This window comes from Perca fluviatilis, chromosome 8 (genome assembly GCF_010015445.1).
Source record: "Perca fluviatilis chromosome 8, GENO_Pfluv_1.0, whole genome shotgun sequence".
In the NCBI taxonomy this organism is placed as follows: domain Eukaryota; kingdom Metazoa; phylum Chordata; class Actinopteri; order Perciformes; family Percidae; genus Perca; species Perca fluviatilis.
Genome location: NC_053119.1, coordinates 40,418,741 through 40,443,009, shown reverse-complemented (window position 1 = coordinate 40,443,009; position 24,269 = coordinate 40,418,741). Strand labels below are relative to the sequence as shown.

Below are 24,269 nucleotides of genomic sequence, written 5' to 3'. Positions count from 1 at the left end.
GCTTTATTGGCCAATTGTCTTGAAGCCAGGTCACCAAATTATAAAACAATCCAGTGAGGCAACAACCTTCTTATTGACTATATGTTTATATGCTTTGTGATCCTCTTTAATCTATATATATTTCTCTTCAACACAGTAAAAAATATGTAGTGATATGAATGTAATTATCTGAAGTTATCTTGGCTGTTTTTACTAACAATCCCACCTCTCTCTCTCTCTCTCTCTCTCTCTCTCTCTCTCTCTCTCTCTCGGTTTATTTTTCACAGGAAGCTCTCAAGGTTTGGATGAATTCCTATTACTAGATAAACTCCTCTCTTTACTCTTACAGCCTTCCTGCTGCTGCTGCCAACCTCTGATCATAACACATCACTCAAGACTTATGTGTGTTACTATATATGATTTCTGCAAATGGGGTCTTTGTTCTACTCACACAGCGTACAACTCATGCAAAACATTTCTAAATCATTTCATTAATAAATTGCAGCCCTTTAAAAAAAAGAAAAAAAAGAAAATCTAGACAAACTGAACCCTAGGACAGACCCAGGCTCTTGGTGGGCAGCCATCTGCTGGTATAGGCTGGAACACAGAGACACTAGGCTCGTTCGAGATGAACTGCGCCTCGCCTGTAAAGTGGACGAGAGCAGGCGGGAGAAGCAGGGGGCGGGGACAAAAATCCGCTGTCAAGTCGGACAGTTTCCAGCCGTTTCCAGCAGCCTTCAGGCTGAACAGGAAGTGACAGAAACACTGTGGTCCGATTTAATAAAATGTTATCAGACCCATATATCAGCTTGTACACAGTCTCCAGTTGTTTTTATTATGACAGAGTAGCTGTCAAAATGCTCTACATGTGATCTGTTGCTGATTTTAATTAACAACAGACTGTAGATGATCTGTAATCTGAACAGATTTAGTCTCTCTGACTTCTAAACGTAACTATCAGCCACACTACATGTGTTCTGTACAGAGTATGCCTTTAAATCAGACAAATAGCAGTTAAAATCCCTCCAAATCAAAATCAATAAAAAGTTTATATAAAACGTCATCATGTTGAGTCGATTCTGAACCAATCAGCTGTTAGATCAGCTGAGAGGCTGGCGTTTCCCAGCATGCCCTGGGTCCGCCTGGGTCTTGCAGTCGGTGGAGAGCAACTGCGGCGCCCTGCTCTAAAAACTGTGAGATTATCGTTGCCCACGTGTGCATGACGTCAGAGCAAGTCGGGATCAAGTCGGACACAAATCTAACCGGCACACATTGGGCGGCGATCGCCGGTGATCGATTTTGCGCCGATCTGGCTCAGATCTCGAATGAGCCTATCGATACAGGTCATGAATTTCATGGCCAATTCTGATTGGTTTACTGAAGAGTGAACGCCTCTTAACAGCTGAATAGATTTAGGGAGAGATAGTGGTGATTGCAGTAATTACAAGTCTTCCTGAAAGAATTTGCGCTGAGCTTTATTTGAACTTTACAGGCAACCAATTGAACAAGTGCAAAATACATAAAACATTTTGTACAGTACAGTACAAAATAGTAGAAAAGAATGCGAAGCAAGTTTTAAAATTCTCAAAAAAACTGTATTTGAAATATATTTAGTTGAAATACTGCCTATCTCTGGTGGTAAGTATGTGTGGGAGACTTAATGAATAAAAAGTGAAAAAAAAATTGTTAGCCCTATTTTTTGTTTTTAATCGCAATCCGGGTGTGAGAGATCCTACTAGACAGGAAAGGACTTCATGTTTGCTATATTTATCACTGTTGCTTCTCTCTCTGACAGTCACACAGAGTGGAGCCTGGGATGGATGCCAGAAACCATTTACAACCACAGGAGATGGACAAAATAAGGCAATTAGGACCCATATCTATATTTCTGTCAGATACACACAAACTACAACCTGGAATCACACACTGACAAAGTAAAAAAGAGAAAATTCATTTTTACTTATTGTCCGAATTTGTGTAAACATATTGACTTGCCTGCGTAAAATACATATGATATTTGGATTAATTTACCAGTAATAACACCTTTTTTTTAGGATAAGAATATGAAAAGTTTCATGACATTGTTCATTCCAGAAAAATCCCACTCCCAGGTTCCATAAACTGCTGCTATAAACCTTTCCAATATGATCATTTTTCCTCTCTCTCTCTCTCTCTCTCTCTCTCTCTCTCTGTGATTATTTCCTGGCCTTTCACCTCTTTCTTTTTAGCTTTTTTTTTCTCTTCTGATCACTTTTACTCTGAGTACACTTTAAATAATGCGGTCTTGCACATCACGTGTGTTATGTGACTGGTGTATTTTATTTCAAATCCTTTTTTAAAACCGCTCTTAGACACCCTATCCTCCTCTACCATGGGCTTACATCTATCTGGCATTCCACTTGTGTTTCGCTCTCTGTCATTTCTGTTCGTGTCACCATCACAGGACCACCCCAGGGCAGAATATGAGTTCCGGGTCATGCAGAAGTCTTTGAGCAAAGATAAAAAATCACATCACAAGGTAGGCTCTACACATTTGCATCTTTCAAGTTGTATGTTACAAGTTCATTCACCTTTTGTATAGCCTTTAAGTTGTTTTTCACCCCTACATTATTTCACAGATGGGGTAGTACAGATAGTGTTTAGTAGTTACTGGGCTGTACATATCGAATCAATATACTGTATTGTATATCCGGGATAGGCTCCAGCCCCTTTTGGCCTTGTAAAGGTTAAGCAGGTAAAGTTAATGAAAACTGTAATTTTACAAAATAACTATGTTTTATTTGACAGATTTTTCCATTATTTATTAAAAACATGAACATTTTCAAAAATTAGACTTTGGATTAACATGTCTATGGTAAAAAAAAAAAAGGAAAACCTGTAACTGTGAATAACCAACACATTTCCATTTTTAAAAGAAAATTAATTTGTTTTCACATAACAAAATATTCGCGAATGTATCATTTCACAAATATTTATCTTTTATATCAAAGATAAATATGAAGGTAAATATGGTGCAAAACGTGAGAGCTTGTAGAATACAATGTGAGAACTTGCAGAACAAAAAAATTGAACTTGTATGTTAAAATTTGCACTTGTAAAATAAAAATTTGCACTTGTAAAATAAAAATTTGCACTTGTAAAATAAAAATTTGCACTTGTAAAAATTATTCACATTTGAAGTCACAAAAAGAAAAAAAACATGAGAGCTTGTAAAAAAATCTGAACTTGTAAATTGAAGTTTGCACTTGTAGAAAAATATTCACAAATGTGTAGATTGATATTTGCGCATGCACACAATGACAGCTGCACACTTGTAATGCAACATTTACTCATGTACTTTTTTTTACTCAGGTTGATTTTCCATCACAACCACAACTCAGTGATTACAACCTCTGATCTATTGTCTGTATGCGCGCTCACGAAAGAAGGCGAATCTGCGCCGCACTTTTGCAACACCCGTTGTGTGCGATACATTTGGTGCAAAAACTAATTTGTACCTGTGGACTTAGGCTGTGGAGCTCTGATCCAACAGAACGGGGAAAGCAGGGTTTCTATCGCCAGATGAGGGACAACTCTGTCCGACTTATTTAGCTATGTGCGCATGGAAGCCTGGTTAATAGCAAGCTAGCGTTAGCTAACTAACCAACCAGCCTGATTCTAAATAAATACCTTTTAATTATCTTAACACTTTTTAACAGTCAAACTGAAACACTGGCGGTGAGCTCCAGGTCCTGCAGACGGACCGTCACCAGCGGGTATCGGCCAGCGGAGCAACATCGCTATTATTGCCAGAAAGCTTCGCTGCCGACCTCGACCTGCAGTCGGAGCTCCAGCGGGACACGGAGAGCCCCGCACCCGGTAGCAGCTCACCGCTAGTGTTGGTGGAATAGCAAGCTAGCGTTAGCTAACTAACCAGCTTCTAAATAAATACCTTTTAGTTATCTAAACACTTTAACAGTCAAACTGAAACACTGGCGGTGAGCTCCAGGTCCTGCAGCCGCGAGACGGACCGTCATCAGCGGAACGAAACACGTGCCAAGTTCTGCATCCCTGCCAAGACTTCCATCCATAAGGGGGAAATAATGATTTTATAAGGCAAAGTAGCTACTGTTTAATTAAAATGTAGGCTATATACATTCCTTTGTCATGTTCATCAATGATGATTATAATTTTACAACGTTTAGAGACATCAATGTTTTATCAGACTATCATTTCCTTGCTACCTGGGTGCAAATCTCGGCAGCAACGAGGGTTAAGAGATGACGCATTATTCGGCAAAAATGATTGCTGCTGCCCGCGAGGTGGATGTAATTCTGCAGAAGCTATTGTTGCTGCCCAAGCGGGTGCAATGATTGGCAGTGAGGCACAACATCAGCAAAGCAAGCTGTGGTCATGGCCGGGGGATGTGCCGATGCTACCGGGTGCGGGGCTCTCTGTGTCCCGCTGGAGCTCCGACTGCAGGTCGAGGTCGGCAGCGAAGCTTTCTGGCAATAATAGCGATGTTGCTCCGCTGGCCGATACCCGCTGGTGACGGTCCGCTCCGGCTGCAGGACCTGCAGCGCCACCGCCAGTGTTTCAGTTTGACTGTTAAAAGTGTTAAGATAATTAAAAGGTATTTATTTGAAATCAGGCTGGTTGGTTAGTTAGCTAACGCTAGCCTTTTTACTCAGGCTTCCATGCGACATAGCTAAATAAGCCGGACAGAGTTGTCCCTCATCTGGCGATAGAAACCCTGCTTTCCCCGTTCTGTTGGATCAGAGCTCCACAGCCTAAGTCCACAGGTACAAATTAGTTTTGCACCAAATGTATCGCAACAAGTGTTGCAAAAGTCGAGGCGCAGATTCGCCTCTTTGTGATGCGAGAGAGCACATACAGTGACAGATTCGAGAGGTTGTAATCACTGAGTTGTGGTTGTGATGGAAAATCAACCTGAGTAAAAAAAAAAAGTACATGAGTAAATGTTGCATTACAAGTTTGCAGCTGTCATTGTGTTCATGCAAATATCAATCTACACATTTGTGAATATTTTTCTACAAGTGCAAATTTCAATTTACAAGTTCAGATTTTTTTACAAGCTCTCGTATTTTTCTTTTTGTGACTTCAAATGTGAATAATTTTTACAAGTGCAAATTTTTATTTTACAAGTGCACATTTTTATTTTACAAGTGCAAATTTTTATTTTACAAGTGCAAATTTTTATTTTACAAGTGCAAATTTTAACATACAAGTTCAATTTTTTTGTTCTGCAAGTTCTCACATTGTATTCTACAAGCTCTCACGTTTTGCACCATATTTACCTTCATAGATAAAACTGTAAAATACTAGTTTAAATTAGATACAATTAGTAAATAGAGAAAGGGTTTTTAAAGGTGTAATTATATCTCATTCAACATTAAAAAGCCAAAAATAAACAAGATTTCATGTCAAATGAAAACTACAAACTGTATATATTTACCGTTATTTTACTGTATTTTTTGGCGCCCCAGCTGCCACACTGTACGATTTTTCACAGGGTAATGTACTGCTAAAATACTGCACAAGGCGCATTAATTCACTCTGCTTTTGTTGATTTTCACAACCCATAAACTCTCAGATTAACAGTTTAGTACCAGGGTTATAGTCAAGTCCACCTTTGTCGAGTCTAGGACTATTTGAGACCGATTCAAGACCGAGTCCAAAAAGGATTAAAGTCCAAGTCAAAACCGAGTCCAAATGAGAGACAGTCAGGCGACCAATGTCAATGCCCGTTCTAGATGGATTCTGAATTAAACTAATACCTGTTTTCTGAACGAGCACGCTCATCAGTGGTTTTGTTTTAAATTTGTTGTTACTTTAGAACAAAAGCATATAGTGCTGGACTCGGTCCAGACCAACTAGAATATTTGGTGAGTCCAATGGCCGAGTCTGAGACAAGTCTGAGTCCAAATACCAACGAGTCCAAGACAAGTCTGAGACAATAGAAAAACCTCTTGAGTCCGGACTCGAGTCCTAGTCCATTCTCAAGTACTGTAGCTCTGGCCAGTACTAGGAGTTCAAGAATCAGGTTTCCATCAGGATTTTGATTTGCATTTAGTTCTATAGGAATTTAAACTGCGCTACTTCTGGGGGGTTTTCTGGTGAGAAATTGACATGCTTCTACTTTAATAGTGTCTGTTCAACACTTCACAAAAACATCTACAGTTACAGCGCACTTTACTACAATTGTATATTGCAGTTGTAGTGAATATGTTTTTAATATGATTTGTTTTATAGATTGAAAAGCTCACATGTCAAGACCGCCTCCCAGCCTACATGACTAACGTTGTCATGATGCTATTAATGGTAAGAAGGACCCTATACCCTGCATATTGTACGTCAATGATGATTTCCAGAAACGTTTTGGAATGATTGTCACATCACTTATTCTGTTGTAATCTGTTTATAAATGTTTGCAAACCTTTTTTAAATGTCAGATTGGTGTTACGTTTGCCATTGTGTTTGGTGTGATCCTCTACCGGATCTCCACCAAAGCCGCTCTTCATATGAGCTCCAATCCGGTCACCCGGAGCCATGTTCAACTGACGGTTAAAACCACTGCAGCCATCATCAACCTGGTGGTCATCCTCATACTGGATGAGGTGTACGGAGCTGTGGCACGCTGGCTCACTGTGTTAGGTAGGTTAGGTTTATAACTGGCTCAGGCAGTTAACTCGGTCAATAGGTCTGTTATAACAGCCATCTTAGTTCTTTTTATTGGATTTGACAATGTACATAGATTAAAAACAACAATACCTCTGCTGTCACTCGATGAATTAAGACTCTGGTTAATAGAGGAATATGCAGCGTGGTATGCAGAAATATTACTGTGTACACCAGGGGTCTTCAATGTTTTTTAAGCCAAGGACCACTTATCTGAGAGAGAGACGGAGCAGGGACCCCCTTTTATATATTTCATAAAATTAAGTTGCATATTAACTGGGCCTAAAATAAAAGCCTAAATCATGTATACATACCTTTTAAGTGCATAGAAAACTAAGATATAAAACAATTGTTGGCATGATAACACATGTTTTAGTGTTAAACATACATGTGACAGTGAATCCTTAGTGAACTGTATCTGTGGATGGCTACCTTGGTGACTACCTCACCTATAGACCAGTAAGCCTATCATTCATGTTTTGTTTTTTTCACAAATAGGCTGATTTATATTTGCTAAAAATATGTTGGATTCATGTTAAGACATTTAAATTTTAGAAAAAAACTTTCAAAAGTTGCAAAGGAACTCCCTTCATTCATTTTGCCAGATGATCTAGTATGGAAACATTGCCTACTATTAAATTATTTATTTTTTTAAGTTAGACAGCGTGCGTGAGTTTCTTTGCAACTTTTGACCTATTTATCCCCCTCCGGCGCACCTGTCTCACGTTATGGATCTGCAAAGTATTTTTCTGTACAAAAGAAAAATTAACGATAATTTTGCTGCCCCCCTGCAATAACTCTAAGGACCCGCTAGGGACCCCGGACCCCCTGTTGAAGATCTCTGGTGTAAACGATGTGTAAACAATGCAAATACAGAACACAAGGCACTTAGTATTGACCACACAGAATTCTAAAGCAATGAACAACAACAGACAAATACTATCAAATTACACCATGACAGTTTGAAGCGGTAGGTTTATAGACGGAGCTTCAGGTTAGACAACACATCCCTTATCCGGTGGGAATATTGAGCCTAGTTATCAGTAAAATTTGAGAGCTACTGTTGTTAATAAGACCAGGTTAAAAGAGGATCCTGCAAATAATACAGGTTCCCTTTAATTGCCTCATACCCTCACAAAAGGACAGCAAACAGAGGAAACTTATGATTCAATTCAATTCAATTTTATTTATAGTATCAAATCATAACAAGAGTTATCTCGAGACACTTTACAGATAGAGTAGGTCTAGACCACACACCTAATTTACAAAGCGCCAACAATTACAGTAATTCCGAGGCGAGGAAAAACTCCCTTTTAGGAAGAATCCTCGGCAGACCCAGACTCTGGGTGATGGACTACTGGATGTCCATGAGTCCTCTTTAAAGAGCAGCTATTATACTACTTTTCTGTTTTTAGTTTTTGATCAAGGACTCCTATAGAGCAGTCTGACATGATTCACCGGACGATAAACTATGGAGATCTTCAGGAAACTCTTCCCGTCATCGGTGCACTTTCTGCTTCTCCTCTGAAAGCTTGGTTTAGGATCCTCCTCCCCCTGTGTTTTTTAATCGCAAATTGCAAAAATATCTAATGAAAGTGTCCGTTCATTTTTAGAGGTTCCTAAAACAGACAAGAGCTTTGAGGAACGACTAATCTTCAAGACTTTTATTCTCAAGTTTGTCAATGCGTTCACCCCCATCATCTACATTGCTTTTTTCAGGGGAAGGTTAGTAACTTCATTGCATTTTAAAGTGTCATTTTGTAGCTTTCAGCTTCTTTGTTTTTTATTCTAATGTTTAACCACATAATTTTAATAAATTGCAAAAATGATAAATAAATGTTTGAAGATGAAGAACACTATATCTCTATCCATTATTTTCCCTTCTAGACTGGTAGGCAGACCCGGCAGCTACCTGTATGTGTTTGAATCCTACAGAATGGAAGAGGTAAGGGTTACACAAATTATCTAAAAACAAAACCTTGTTTTTTGTGATTACAAAAGGTTTTGTTTGTCGAATCAGTGTGAGATTTCACACTGATTCGACTCAATAGTAAGTACCCTTGTACTCAACTTTGTTGACTTTAACATTGTTCACTCTTACCTTGGTGACCAACCTTTGAAATATTTCAGAAAACAGATACTTACTACTGCCAAAGTTAAATACATGCAAATTGCCTGTCTCGTAATCTATATCCTTGACATTCCACTTCCGGGATTGCTCCATTGCCACAGGAAATTCCGCCGGATGCATCTTTTTTGTTGGAATTTTAAACTTTGGTGGATTCATGAGGACTACGGTTAACCGCTCCTCAGATCTCTGCAGGGTAAATCCAGACAGCTAGCTAGACTATCTGTCCAATCGGAGTTTTTCTCTCGCACGACTGTTTTGCAGCGGCTCCGTCTGGCGCTTAGCACCAAGACCAAGACAATTGTGATTGGTTTAAAGAAATGCCAATAAACCAGAGCACGTTTTTCTCCCATCCCGCAATGCCGTGTGGAGTAGCCAGACCCTCCTCCGCTTCGCAGCGTGTGGACGGTCTGGCAAAGCAAGACTACTCACCTCGTAACGGCAACACTGTTCCACAAAAACACTAAAGCTTCGCAATTTGACATTGTGAAGGCCAAATTTAAAGGTCCTATGACATGCTGCTTTTTGGATGCTTTTATATAGGCCTTAGTGGTCCCCTAATACTTTATCTGAAGTCTCTTTTATATAGGCCTTAGTGGTCCCCTAATACTGTATCTGAAGTCTCTTTTATATAGACCTTAGTGGTCCCCTAATACTGTATCTGAAGTCTCTTTTATATAGACCTTAGTGGTCCCCTAATACTGTATCTGAAGTCTCTTTCCTGAAATTCAGCCTTGGTGCAGAATTACAGCTACTAGAGCCAGTCCCACAATGAACTTTCCTTAGTATGTGCCATTTCTGTGTCTGTAGCTTTAAATGATATTGAGGAGGAGAGGGGGGGGGGGCAAGGTGGAGGGGGTAGTGTTAATTTCGTCAGACGAGACGAGACTAAATATGTTCATCAACGACCTTTTTTTCCATGACTAAGACGAGACGATGACGAGACTGCGCCAATGTTAAACAACGCTGACTAAGACTAAATTAACATGCATTATTGTTGACGAAAAACGACGAGACTAAAATGTTTTGCATAAAATAAAAACTAAGATAAAATCTCTCTTCATTTTCGTCTACAATCGTCTCTACTTTTTCATCACGAGATAGAATATTCAGCTGTTACCGAGACCCGGTGCTACGGCACCGACAGGTGCCCTAACGACCGTTATCTACCGGACCGAATAGCAACGCAGATTTTGGGGCCACTTAAATGCCTGCGCTTCTCTCTGATGCTCCTAAACGGACGTTAGAGTCAACCGAAACATCGCTGCACGGGGCGCTAGTTAACACTACACTTGGCAGCAGGTAACGTTAGCATACCGTTAGCTAGCAGTTGGAGTAAATACGGTTACAATCATTGACATATATAAAAGGGTTACAATGCTGACAGCTAAACGGTGTAAAGGTTTGTCTCTATTTCACTGTGTAGGATTCCAACACGAGACGTACAACAGTCTGTAGCTGCCGTTGTCTGAAAAACAACACATATGTTGCGTTCACTTGAAATACGCCTCGCCAGTTTCGTGCTGCATTTATTTTATTGTAAAATATCCTTTTCCCATGCAGTGGTTGTTTTTGTCGTTTACTGGTGAAATAAGGAAGAGGCTCAATATTTATATAACTTTATATCATTTATTTATTTTTATAACTATTTGACTGAAATGGTTATCAGAAATAATTTATTTAAAAAAAGACTAAAATGTTTTGACTAAAACGGCGAGACTTTTAGTCGACAAAAACTTGACTAACAAAATTTTTTGGCACAAGACTAAGACTAAGACTAAATTAAAAATAGGTGACAAAATTAACACTAGGAGGGGGGGGGCAAGGTGGAGGTGTGGCCTTGACCAATTGCCACTTTACATGATGTCTCTCTCTTTCTCATGGGCGGGCCAAATTCTCTGGGCGGACAAAGCAGAGAAATGGGAGGTAACCTTTCTCTTTATGACCTCATAAGGAGCAGATTCCAGATCGGCCCATCTGAGCTTTCATTTTCTCAAAGGCACAGCAGGATACCCAGGGCTCGGTTTACACCTATCACCATTTCTAGCCACTGGGGGACCATAGGCAGGCTGGGGGAACTGATATTAATATTAAAAAACATCATAAAGTGAAATTCTCATGCCATGGGACCTTTAAAAAGGATAATTTTACTTGCCCAAACACAGAGTTTACTTTCCACAGGCAAGCGTTTATGTTGAGGCTTGAATTGCCGCTGACACATGCAGCCACTCCCACAATGGAACTGCTTGCGCGTCCGCATGACCGGTAAAAGTCTGCAGCTGTAATGAATGTCTGAGTCTGTTTCCACCACATCCAAATGCAAGGTTGTCTTCTGTGTGTCTGCCTGACATACTCTGTGTGTAGGACCACTGATTTAACCCACTAGTCCTCATCGATATAGTGGCATGTGTCACGTAGCTGGCCGTTGTGAGTACCGTCCAGCAATCAGTCGTGAGGGCTGCAAACAAAGCAAACCTAAAAGTTAGTTAAGACAGCTTAACCATTATCCTAAAGTTAGAAAAGTTAATTTAAGATTTTGGGATGTTAGGATTAGGGCTGCAACTAATGATAATTTTCATTGACGATTAACATGTTGACTATTTCCTCGATTAGTTGTTTGGTCTCTAAAATGTCAGACAATTGTGAAAAATGTGGATCAGTGTTTCCCAAAGCCCAAGATGACGTCCTGAAATGTCTTGTTTTGTCCACAACTCATAGAGATTCTGTTTACCATCACAGAGAAGGGAAGAAACTAGAAAATATTTACATTTAACAAGCTGGAATCAGAGGATTTTGAAAAAATGAGTCAAAAGATTAATCAATTGTCAAAATAGTTTTGCGATTTATTTAACGGTTGACAACTAATTGATTAATCGATTCATCTTTGCAGCTCATGCAATGTAATGGCAGCATGGTGGCTCAGTGGTTAGCACTTCTGCCTCACAGCAAGAAGTTTCTGGGTTTGAACCCAGGTCATTTTGGGCCTTTCTGTGTGGAATTTGCATGTTCTCCCCATGCTTGCGTGGGTTTCTTCCCACCATAAAGACATGTATGCTAGGCAACTAGGACTACAGTTGAAAATTAGCTGACTGGCTAACACTGGCACATTTACAGAAATGTTCATTAATGTGCATTGTCCTAATCAAATAAATAATACACTTTTAGGACACTAAGTTAGGATAGGAACATGGACTTAGGAAAAGTTCAACTTTGATGTTTTTTTTTCATAAATCATGCCATACCCTAATTAACATGATTACCAAACATCTGCAAGTTAAAGTGCCCATATTATGAAAAAAACACTTTTTCTGGGATTTGGGGTGTTCTTTTGTGTCTCTGGTGCTTCCACACACATACAAACTTTGAAATAAATCCATCCATGTTGTTTTGAGTGAGATACGGTTTCTGAATGTGTCCTGCCTTCAGTCTCCTAGTGAGCTGTTCAAAATCGGCTCGGACTGTGACATCACAGTCCGAAATGAGCTGGCTAACCACAACCGTTAGCTCGTAGCGTTAGCATTATCATGCTAACTCTAATGCTAACACTAGCATGGTACCTCGTTCTCAGTAGCAAAGCACTGCTACAACACACACAAGTTCACCATAATCTACAAAAGAACTACTTACATGTGCGCCCTCATTTAGAAGTCTCCCAGCTAATCCTGCCTTGTAACTGACTGAAGTTGGAGAAACAGCCTTTCTTTTACTTCTATGGAGCTAGCTAGCTGACATGATCTACATCTGAGCTACTGAGCATGTGCGAGTGCAATCAAAGATAGTACAGAAGAAGAAGAAGAAGAAAAGAGGTCTCACTCTGTAGCTAAAACAGAAACCAGGTGAAAAGAGGATCTGCAGCAGTGAGAGAGAGCTGTGCAGTACAACAAAAATATGGTGTTTTTTGAAAATTAAACCATGTAAACCTATTCTGGTACAACCTTAAAATACAGTTATGAACCTGAAAATGAGTATAATATGGGCGCTTTAAGAAGTTTCTGAAACACAGCCCCAGATACCCAAATGTTTGTGCACAAGCACTGAAAAAGTGAGTCTTTCATATGTCCTCTTTAATGGTCATCATTCATTTCATATTTGTGCTACTTACATGATATACTCAAGTCTTGTGAGATTTTTGGTTATTGACCGTAAGAATAATACACAAGAAGAATTACCACAATTATAACAAACTACATTAATTTGTTATCTGTCAATTATCCCCTACAACTCAAGCTTCATCAAAGGATGATGTTACTTTATGAAAACCATTAGACAACCAAATAACCATGAAGTTGTTTGGATCGAGGTGAGGTGGTGGGAGCAGTATTTTTAGACTTCCTGTGCACAATAAATGTCAACAAGCTGTGAGATGATTTAGATCATAATCATACTACCGTGAAAAAAAACCTTTTAAACTTAAAGTTCACTTACTTAGCTGTTCCCAATGGTTCTGGAATAGTGGTACTTGGGTTAAGAATTTATTTCAGAACAGAAGTCAGCACATAGCCAAGTGCTGTCATTAATAAGCCATTAATACAAATTAACAATCCTTTAAACCCTTACATACATGTTGTCATCTTGCATTGGGCCTACTTGTTAAAATGCCTTTTTGCTGTGGTCAACTGTAGTTTTGGACTGTTTTACAGTGTACTCATGGAGGCTGTCTGATGGAGCTGTGTATCCAGCTGAGTATCACCATGTTGGGAAAGCAGCTAATTCAGAACAATCTTTTTGAGATTGGAGTACCGTGAGTACGCATCACTTTAACTTGGTCGTTTATCATCACAAATCACATTGTCATTATGCTTTGCAACTTAATTACTTTTGTTAAATACATTACTTTGTTTGAGCTTTTAAAATTGTGCATCTCTTATTTTTAGTCATGGCCAAAGAGCCTGGTTATGACAAAATGGGGGCTTGTCCCGGATACAAATGTGAGAGATGCACAAGTTTAACGGATCAAACAAAGTAATTTATTGGGTTGCAAAGCATAACAAAGGAACATAACATAACATAACATAACATGGGATGTGAATATCCATAATATCAGTATTGTATGGTGTGCTTGTTTGTTGTGGGTGTGCATGTTGTAGATCACACATGTCAAACTCAAATCCAGCCCCTTGCAAATTTTTATCCGGCCCGCATATCAGTTTAGGTTCACAATACGTTTTGGCCCTCCTAGTTGTGGGCCAGACCAAAAAGACAGGAAAACTGTTTATTTAAAGCTGAAATTACCCAACACTCAAAGCTGAATTTGGCGGAGTTGCTGACTTTCACAGAAGGAGAGAGTTTCATATCCAGGCTGTGAAACAGGTTGCTGTGAGTCGGTTGCTTTTAAAAATGTAATCATTGTTTTGATTGCTTTGCTAAACTCTATGATGGCTGAGAAACTTTTTTGTTGACCTTTTTAGGGCTTTATGTCAAACAAACTGTAAGTGAGAAGACTATATGAGACATGCAATAATACAGTCAAAGATTTGTACGTTAAGCAATAAACTATACATGTCTGGCCCTGGATGCAATTCTCATTTTCCAATGTGGCCCTTAGTGGAATTGAGTTTGACACCCCTGTTGTAGAGGGTACAAAATAGGCAAAAAATAACCAAGGATAAACTAAAGAGAGAAGAAGTAGCAGAGCCTACATTTATAATATCGACCACTGAGGCCAGGGGCCACCAGAAGCACTAATAACTAGCCTATCTCACAATAGTAATAATAGTAATACTTGTTACAACCCCCTAGGAGGGAAGCCTAGCTCAACACAAAAATCAGACGCCCCTCTTTTCAAGCTCCAAATAACAACTATTAATCAACAAGATCCAGCCCTCCAAGTATTTATTTTCTCTATTATGAAGTTCACAGTGGGTATCAGCAAAATAATAAACAAAACAAAATGCTTGTGTTCATATTGTGTGTGTGTGTGTGTGTGTGTGTGTGTGTGTGTGTGTGCGTGTTCCTCAGCAAGCTGAAGAAGTTGATTCGCTACATTCGCTCAAAGCAAGGGGCTTTTCAAGAAGAAGAGAGACAGAAGAAGCTGCAGAGATACGAAGCTGACCACTTCCTGGAACCATTTGCTGGGTTAACGCCTGAATATATGGAAATGAGTCAGTACCACACTTTGTGTCCTCAGCACTAGACAGAAACACAAGCAGAACATTCACAAGAAGGATTTTATGTTAAACTTATGGGGATACAGACCATCTATAGAATTAATACCATGCTTACACCTAAGAGATAATCAAAGACCACCAATGTTTTATTAGTCTGAATAAGTCAGAATGATGATTCATCAGATCATGTAAATGTTTACATTGTTAAAGGTTCTAAGGTTACCTTGCACCGCAGTTGGATTATTGCGATATCACAAGATTGCGCAAGAATTGTGGGATCACACACAAAAATCCATATGGTCAGGCTTCAACCCAATGTGTTTGAACTACCAGTTTACCACATTTTAAAGTGCCTGCCCGTTTCCAAACAGTTTCCAATAGTCTTGCTTTGCCAGACCTTCCTCCACAGCGCTGCAAAGGAGGGTCTGGCTAGTCCACATAGCATTCCGGGATGGGAGAAAAGCATGCTCTGGTTTATTGGCATTTATTTAAACCAATCTTAATCGTCATGGGTGGCGCTAAGCTATGCACAGAGCCGCTGCAAAAAAGCCTCAGGAAGGAACTTGTTTTGGTGGAACGTGTACTTTCAAAAGTTGTTTTAGTCATGCAACAGAAAACTCAGATTGGACAGATAGTCTAGCTAGCTGTTTGGATTTACCCTGCAGAGATCTGAGGCGCAGTTAACCATAGTCCTCACAAATCCACCAGAGTTTAGAACAATTCAATTCCAATACAAAGAAAGAGGAAGGAAACGGACATTGGCGAAAATACATGCATCCGGCAGAATTTCCTGCAGCAACGGAGCAATCCCTGTAGTGGAACGCCATGGATATAGACTAAGTTCCAATGACGGCTTCTCATCTGGCGCAGCAGGTTAGTTTTGAGGTCCTCAAGGCAGCAATTCGCCAGTGTCATAGTCCTGTGGTAGACCAGATGAAGAAACTTAATGAAAAGGAAAATAATCCTCTCCTTTTTACTAACACATATCTAGCGGAGACATCTCTACATCTCTCATCTGCACGTATCTAGCGGAGATATCTCCACTGCAAACCTGCTAACCATGACCTCTGCTCTATCCATGTGAATGAAACCTTAATTACCTATATTTTGCAATGACACAAGTTGGACTTTGTATCACAAAGTACATTAAAGAATGAAAATGCAGTTACAGTGGGAAATACAACGTAATACGTATTACTATAGGACCAGATGACATCCATCTAGTGTTGCGGTGGTGCTATCAACAAGGGAAATCCAATGCTGAACTAAAAAAACCTTCTGCATCAAGTCCATCCAACTTTACACCTTGACAAGATGCACATCCATTGGTAGTAGTTGCTGCATAGTTGTTGCTATGGTGTGCGTCTCTCAGGCACTCTGCTGGCTGCATCCTGTCAATGCTAAAAAAGCTGTAAAATTGCTGGTTTGAGTCGAATCCAAGGCTTAAAAGTGTTCTGCGATTACGTATAATTTGTGCCAGAAGTTGGTGGGCAAAGAGAGCATCATGTGATGGGCTGGGAGTTGTAATTTCACTGTTTGGCCACTATGTTCAGTTGGCTTCAAAGCCTGGGGAACTTCCTGGGGGCCTGGTCCCCAAACATCCTTTATACACTGCTGTCTCCAAAATATGAATAATGCGAAGGTCGACTCCATTGTATGGGCTTAGGGTCTTGTGATTGGCACGCTGTTCTACACTGTAGCGACAACAAAAACAAGTGTCGTAGATGATGACACAAGTGTACTTGAGTAAGACTAGTTTACAGTAGATGCATATACTGTTAAACCACTATACAGGACTTAATCAGTCTAGGCAATCACAGATATAAGTCAGACGGTTAGTAGTGATGCCTTTTGTAATATATTCTCTCTTCTTCTTTGTCCAGTCATCCAGTTTGGTTTTGTGACATTGTTCGTGGCATCCTTCCCCCTGGCTCCGCTCTTTGCTCTGCTCAACAACATCATTGAAATACGACTTGATGCTAAGAAATTTGTGACGGAGTTGCGAAGACCAGTGGCAGCAAGAGCCAAAGACATTGGTGGGTTGTATTCAAACATACTGTAGCTTGCTTCCTGCTTTCTTAAAGTGCATACGCTTTGCTGCTTGCTCCTGCCTCTGCTTGCATATTTCTGCTGATAATCTTGCTTCCACCTCTATGAGAAACTATGAGCAGCGGCTCCTGGATACTTATACATCACTGGGCTATACATTTTTTGTCGACATAGTAGGCTATCGGCATATTTCAAAATTTTTATGACCTCCTCAGTACTGCGTGAGCGTGGCCTACCAATAGCACAAGCCTGTCTTACAGTGACTGTAAATGTGGTACTTAGCTAAAGCTAATTAGCTGGATGACTACTACAAAATCTGTGATATGACCGACTGGCCTGCATTATCATCCAGGCAGAGCGCCTCTTCAACCCCTGTACTTAGTAGGACACAGCCGTGGACAGCTGCGAAAGGGAGAAATAGCAACAAAATGCCTCCCCAACAACCGAGTGTGCAACTGGATAACAGATTTGCTGCACTGCTGTAGGACCCTGGATCTCCATTTGATGACTTGGATTACATCTCATCGTCACACAGCAGGGTAAGGACTGAGAGCAATTCAAAAAGTAAAAAGCTACATGGAAAGCTAACGCCTCAAACTCTGATTGTGGGTGACTCTGATGTAAGAGATGTAAAAAACAGTAAAAGCACCAATACTCTGCTTTCGCAAAGACATGGTGTCTCACTTGACCCAAAGAATCCCGGATATTGTGGCAGCAAACCCAACTGTGAAGAACATTATACTGCATATAGGGTGATGTAAAGATACATGATGTTGTAAAGCAAGCATTCTGAATTTCTGAAACTGGACTTTATGGATCTGCTGAACACAATCAGCTCTCTAAATGCGGAGGTGTTTATCAGTGGCCCTCTACCGCCAGTCAGAAGAGGAGTTGAGAGATTCAGCAGACTGTTGGCACTGAACACATGGCTTTCAACTGCATGTACCGTCCATTTTCTGCAGTTCATTGATAATTTTAACTTTTTCTGGGACCGCAGACATCTTTTTAAGGCAGATGGCCTTTTCCTTAACAAGCCAGGAGTAAAGCTGTTCACCTCTAACCTACTTTACTTTCTGCGCCACACATCTGCTCCCTCGGCCAAGGACACGAGACAAGACAAATCTAAACAAGAGGAAGACATAACAAAGCACAGCAGTGATCCACCACAGCCCCCACCTGAGCAGAGATTTGACCATGGGAGACCAGAGAGCAGAGACAAGAAATCTCAACCCCCCTCTTCACCCGTCCAACACCCCTCAAACCCCCTCACTCAATGACTTTACTGAACTGCTGTCTATAATCTGTATTAACTTTGACAGTGTAATTATTGCTGGTGATTTTAACATTCATGTTGAAAACCCCCAGGACAGAAGAAATATGGACTGACTCAGCATGTGACGGAGCCCACACACAATAAGGGGCACACTCTGGACTTGGTTATCTCCAAGGGTCTGAACTTTTCCAAGGTTGTAGTGACTGATATTGCTCTCTCTGATTATTCCTGTGTTTTCTTTAACGGCAATATCACTGAAAACACCAGAGAAACATTCATTCAGCTTTTCTCCTCCACACCCACCCTCTTTGGGGTCTTAGTCAATGAGCTTGTAGATAATTTCAATTGTAAAATTACAAATGTTATTGATGCCATTCCTCCCACTAAGGGCAAAACTGTCTCTGGTAAGAAAAGATCTGACGTGGAGTTCCCCAAAGCTCCATTCTGGGGCATTTTCTGTTTAACATCTACATGCTTCCACTGGCTCAGATTATGTAAAACAACAAAATAAATAACCATAGTTATGCGGACGACACACAAATTTACATAACCTTATCGCCAGGGCACTATAGTCCAATACAAAAACTGAGTAAGTGCAATGAACAAATTAACAACTGGATGTGCCAGAACTTTTTTAAATTAAATGAAGAAAAAACTGAGGTGGTTGTTTTTGGAGCAAAAGAGGAACGGATAAAAGTGAGCGCTCAGCTTCAAACGACAATGTTAAAAACAACAGACAAATCCAGAAATCTTGGTAAAGTCATGGACTCAGATCTGAATTTCAACAGCCACATTAAGACAATTACAAAGTCAGCCTATTACCACCTTAAGAATATATCAAGGGTTAAAGGACGGATGTCTCAGCAGGATTTGGAAAAACTTGTCCATGCTTTTATCTTTAGTAGACTTGACTACTGTAACGTTGTCTTTACAGGTCTCCCTAAAAAATCAATCAGACAGCTGCAGCTGATTCAGAACGCTGCTGCTCGAGTCCTCACTAAGACCAAGAAAGTGGATCACATCACTCCAGTACTGAAGTCTCTACACTGGCTTCCAGTGCCTCAAAGAATCGATTTCAAAATACTTTTGCTGGTTTATAACCACCCAGACCTCTTAGGTGGTCTGGGACAGGTCTGCTTTCTGTCCCCAGAGTCAGAACTAAACAGGAGGAAGCAGCATTCAGTTTTTATGCTCCACATATCTGGAACAAACTCCACTGATACTGCCTTTCTTTAAAGAATTGTTCATTTCTTATACTGCACTGTAACCTTTATTCTTGTATTTTATCTGTTGTTAATTGCTCTTTAATGTTTTATGTAAAGCACTTTCAAATGCCCTGTTGCTGAAATGTGCTATACAAATAAATCTGCTTTGCCTTGCCTTGCCTTGTACAAAGGTGTAAAATGCATAAAAGAACCCGATAGTAAAAAATACATTGCATGTACAATGCTGTAAATGTGTCTGTAAATATATTCCTGACAACCAAAAACTGCACCTTAGAAAACTTCTTCCAGCAGTTGATACATATTGTAATGTTATGTCTACAGGTATATGGTACAACTTACTAAGAGGGGTAGCAAATGTGGCCGTCATCATTAATGTAAGTAAAACATGAATGTATTAATTGATTGTAATGCATGTACTGTACTCCAGTGATTCCCATCCAGGGGTACTTGTACTACTATATAATACTACTGTAATTTGAGAATTTATAAATCAAACCCTAACCATATTAACATTAAGTCAACTGTAACACCTGACTAAACAGTTCAAATGATAAAGAAACTATTAGTAGTCAAATATTCAGCCTCACTCCAAGTAGTAGTATCCTATTATGTTTGCTGATGAAACCCAGCTTAATCTTCACAGTTCAATTATATAAAAAATGTAATTATATCCACTTTTATATAATGAATAGCGTTAAACATTTGGAACATACATTTGGGAACCGACGAAGGGTATGTGAGTTCATCTGACAGGGCTGTGGGGATACCCCTGACCAAAAAGGTTGGCGAAACCAGTGCTGTACTCCATCACTTTGATTTGAAACAATGCGGTGACACACTTTAATGACACACTAAATAAATGACATCATTTGAGAAACTGCATAAATACAGGAGCTGTGTGATATATCAACATTTTGAGTGTTCACAGATAAGTTGCCTTCCTTACTTTGCATCATATTTAATATTTCCAAACGTTGTATGACCTAGTTTGTTAGTTTGTTTCAAGCATACTAAACCCAGGTGTATGTCCAGGGACAACATGAATGTAAGATACTGTAATGTTACTAATTCAAGTAGATATGGGTAATGGAGACAGAAATGATACATGGATGCTCGCCATTTGCTCAGCAAGGTGTAAACAATGTTTAAGAGAACAGGATGATGAAGCCTCTTGTATGAGTGATGAAACTTCTTCAACTCAACTACTACAATCCAGTGGATGGTTTCATTTAAACTTGACACTGAATGTTGTTACATTCGTCTTGTTTACACATTCTAACTCCCATTTCTGTCCCCCCTACCACCACCTCCCCAACCCAACCACAATTCCTAGGCATTTGTCATCTCCTTCACTTCAGACTTCATCCCTCGGATGGTCTACCAGTACATGTACAGCCCCGATGGCTCCATGCATGGATTTGTCAACAATACGCTGTCCTACTTTAATGTCAGCCACTTCCAGGAAGGCAAAGAACCCATGGATCCGTTGTACCTCGGCTACACTGTTGAAATGTGCAGGTGGGAAATCAATCTCAGTTTACAATTGTTTAGCATTTTAAACATCAATATACCACTGTCATAAAACCAGTCCAGTCCATTTGAAATGAGTTACTTAATATAATCAGATACGGTTTAGAACTCTGAGTCATTTCCTGTATCAGTGTCACGTGGGCTCCGTCACGTCCACGCCTCTTTAGAATACTAGCGGGAGGTCTGAGGTTTGATTCCAACGGGAGAAGTGAACGTGAACACAGATTATAACTGATCCTTTCGCCCCATAGTCACCAAAGTAAATATTGGAGCCATTCTTCAGCAAGCCACATATCTCCAGAACATTCTGACACCAAAATGGCCTTTTTCAGACGGACACATCAGGAGAAAATTAACTTTGTTTGAGACCTGTTTCTGTCTCAGGACCAAACTCACGAGATCTGGCAACACAGAGAAGCTAACGTTCGTGATCGCCATAACAAAACTAATTATAACAACGTGATGTTAAATATGTCTTTTAGCTGTGTAAATATCTAGCGTTAGCAAAATAAAATATTAATAAATTATACAAATATTACTTTTCATCCATCCACACATCGTTCATTACACTTTCAAACGAGGCCACGCCCCTTTAGGAGACAAGAAGTGTGTACCGTTTCATACCATTGGAGCTGCTTGAAAAGCGCTATCTTTAATATAGAGGATCTTTGGTATAATTAATCAAGTGAGACCAATGTTGAGACAAGCCATGGCCTCTGTCTCCTGCCAAAGCCAGTGTTTACTGTCAGCTTGTGAGGATAGTTATCTTATCTAACATGACTGCAAGTGCAAAGACAGAAAACGTGTTGTAATAATTATTTGCAAGGCATTGTCATAGAACGGCTTCGTATATCGTACACCAACTCTACTCCTCCGCTGCCCTGTGTTTTATGACCCAACCATCCACCCCCACCTCATCCATACACAGATCTTCACGGTCTTATACAGCAGCAGTCAGTGCAGTGCTGACAGTAATAAATATGTGGAATACATAAGAATTACAGTGCATTAGCTATATGTACGAATGGTTCATGAGAACAGCCTGCTTCTTGACATAACAGAAATAGTTGGACTCTCCAGGGACAAATTGAGACAGATTTTAACAATCACCCCAAGATGCTGATGCCGTGCAGGGAGGTTTAAATAATAAGTACAGTTCTGTGGCTACTCGTGCATATTATTATGTGGATAATAAAATTAGTAATAATCTTTCCTCAGAATGGAAGACTAAACCAAAAAAATATCTGTTTGTCTCTAAAGGTATAAGGACTACAGAGAACCCCCTTGGTCTACCACTCCATACGAGATCTCAAAGGAATTCTGGGCAGTGCTGGCTGTCCGACTAGCCTTTGTCATTGTTTTCCAGGTAAGGTGACAGATGCAGAAAAGTATAAAATAGCGTACTAGAACTGTTTGCTGGAATTTATCAGAAATTCATTATTTCATACTTTATTGAATATTTTAATTGTATTCGGTATGTAAATACTGATATAAACATGGCACTGATATAATGAGGCACACAATAACTTTTTAAATGAGTAACGGCGACATTAGTGAGGCTGATTTAGGGCCCGTCTTGTATAGTCTTTATCCACGACGTTCCACTTCCAGTATTGCTCCAATGCCGCCGGAAATTCCGTCGGATGTCACTCAGCTAGCTAGACTATCTGTCCAATCTGAGTTTTCTGTTGCAAGACTAAAACTACTTTAAACGTACACGTTCAACCAAAACAAGTTCCTTCCCAAAGTTATTTTGCAGCGGCACTGTGGCTCTGTCCAGCGATGTTGATTGTGATTGGTTTAAAGAAATGCCAATAAACCAGAGCACGTTTTTCTCCCATCCCGGAATGCTGTGTGGACTTACCAGCCTTCCTCCGCAGCGCTGTGGAGGAGGGTCTGGCAAAGCGAGAATAGGGCCTGGTCAGAACAACATGTGTGACAACGCGTTTTTCCTCAGGGTGGTTTCGTTCTGGTTACAAACAAACCATCGGACCAATACTGTAATTAGAGAAAACGATGAAAATACATGATTGGTTTCCATTTATCTCTACCAGAATGTTGTGATGCTGATGAGCGACATTGTGGACTGGCTGATTCCGGACATCCCTAAAGACATCATCCTCCAGATCCACAAGGAGAAGATTCTATTGGTAGACCTCTTCTTGAAGGAAGAACAAGGCAAGATCTGTGTTCTTGAAAGCAGGGCCTCTACAGGGGGTAAGGAGAACTGCAGCAGGAGCAGCAGCAGCAACAACAACAACAACAACAACAACAACAGCACAACGGCTCCCCCAGGCTCGGGACTGCACACCAACAGCACTAAAAGCCTGTAATGCTAGCAACAATGAAATCTGAGTTCAGTGGAGTAGTAAGCAGAAAGTATTGGTTACCAAGTCTTGCTAGCAGCCTAGCTCAGGCTACATTTACATTGCTACATTTCCCCTCTCATTCCCCCTGCTCTGGCATTTCCCCCTCTCATTTCCCCCTGCTCTGGCGTTTCCCCCTCTCATTTCCCCCTGCTCTGGCGTTTCCCCCTCTCATTCCCCCTGCTCTGGCATTTCCCCCTCTCATTTCCCCCTGCTCTGGCGTTTCCCCCTCTCATTCCCCCTGCTCTGGTGTTTGCTCCTCTCATTCCCCCTGCTCTGGCATTTCCCCCTCTCATTCCCCCTGTTGTGGCATTTCCCCCTGCTCTGGTGTTTCCGAGCCCCTAAACCGGAGACATTAGGAAACACTTCTGACCCGTTTTGGTTTGGAATCTGCGGGGTTGTGTTGCAGTCTCAACAGCCGCAAACAGAGACCTTTGGCAACGCTGACACTGACGCCAATGTTTCGCTGTCTGATTGGGTCTTATCAGTCACAATGTCTCATTCTCTAACACTAAGCTGCTAACGTAACCATGGCAACTACCAGCAACAGGCAGACCATGCCCAGTATACGTAAATGTTGATGAGATATGCGGTTCGGGCATGTTAGTTCGCCTTTGGCTCAAAACTCTGCTTAAAAACCAAAACGTAGCAATGTAAATGTAGCCTCAGGCTAAGCTAAACTGTTTTTGTCCTTTCGTTCAGAACATTCCAACAATTGGGAGAGTAGCTGGCTGATGAGGTGTAAGGGAAGTATGTTGCAATGTGTGTGGAGAGTTGTGAACCTGTATCTCAATTCATATGTGCGTACTCAGATTTGTAAATGAGTACAAGGATCTGTAAATGTGTTTTTAGCTTTGCACTTATAACAGCATTTGCAAAGTGTACACAAATCTCAAATGTGCATTAGATGTTTACATGTAGAATTGGAAAATG

The 24,269-nt window shown here is 40.4% G+C and overlaps 1 protein-coding gene across 2 annotated transcripts in view; it reads left to right on the top strand.

Moving 5' to 3' along the window:
• LOC120564331 (anoctamin-1-like) overlaps positions 1 to 23,468 on the top strand; it is a 49,019-nt gene extending 25,551 nt beyond the window's left edge. Inside the window, exons 13-25 of one of the 2 annotated variants that reach the window (XM_039809182.1) lie at positions 267 to 278; positions 2,423 to 2,497; positions 6,232 to 6,300; positions 6,432 to 6,633; positions 8,271 to 8,382; positions 8,545 to 8,602; positions 13,426 to 13,526; positions 14,744 to 14,886; positions 16,776 to 16,928; positions 19,762 to 19,814; positions 20,774 to 20,958; positions 22,231 to 22,336; positions 23,025 to 23,468. In XM_039809182.1, the coding sequence (XP_039665116.1) occupies positions 267 to 278; positions 2,423 to 2,497; positions 6,232 to 6,300; positions 6,432 to 6,633; positions 8,271 to 8,382; positions 8,545 to 8,602; positions 13,426 to 13,526; positions 14,744 to 14,886; positions 16,776 to 16,928; positions 19,762 to 19,814; positions 20,774 to 20,958; positions 22,231 to 22,336; positions 23,025 to 23,303 (1,548 nt within the window). In that variant the 3' untranslated portion in view covers positions 23,304 to 23,468. The remainder of the gene's footprint in view (positions 1 to 266; positions 279 to 2,422; positions 2,498 to 6,231; positions 6,301 to 6,431; positions 6,634 to 8,270; positions 8,383 to 8,544; positions 8,603 to 13,425; positions 13,527 to 14,743; positions 14,887 to 16,775; positions 16,929 to 19,761; positions 19,815 to 20,773; positions 20,959 to 22,230; positions 22,337 to 23,024) is intronic. The other variant, XM_039809183.1, reaches the window with a different exon arrangement.
• The last annotated feature ends 801 nt before the right edge of the window (positions 23,469 to 24,269 follow it).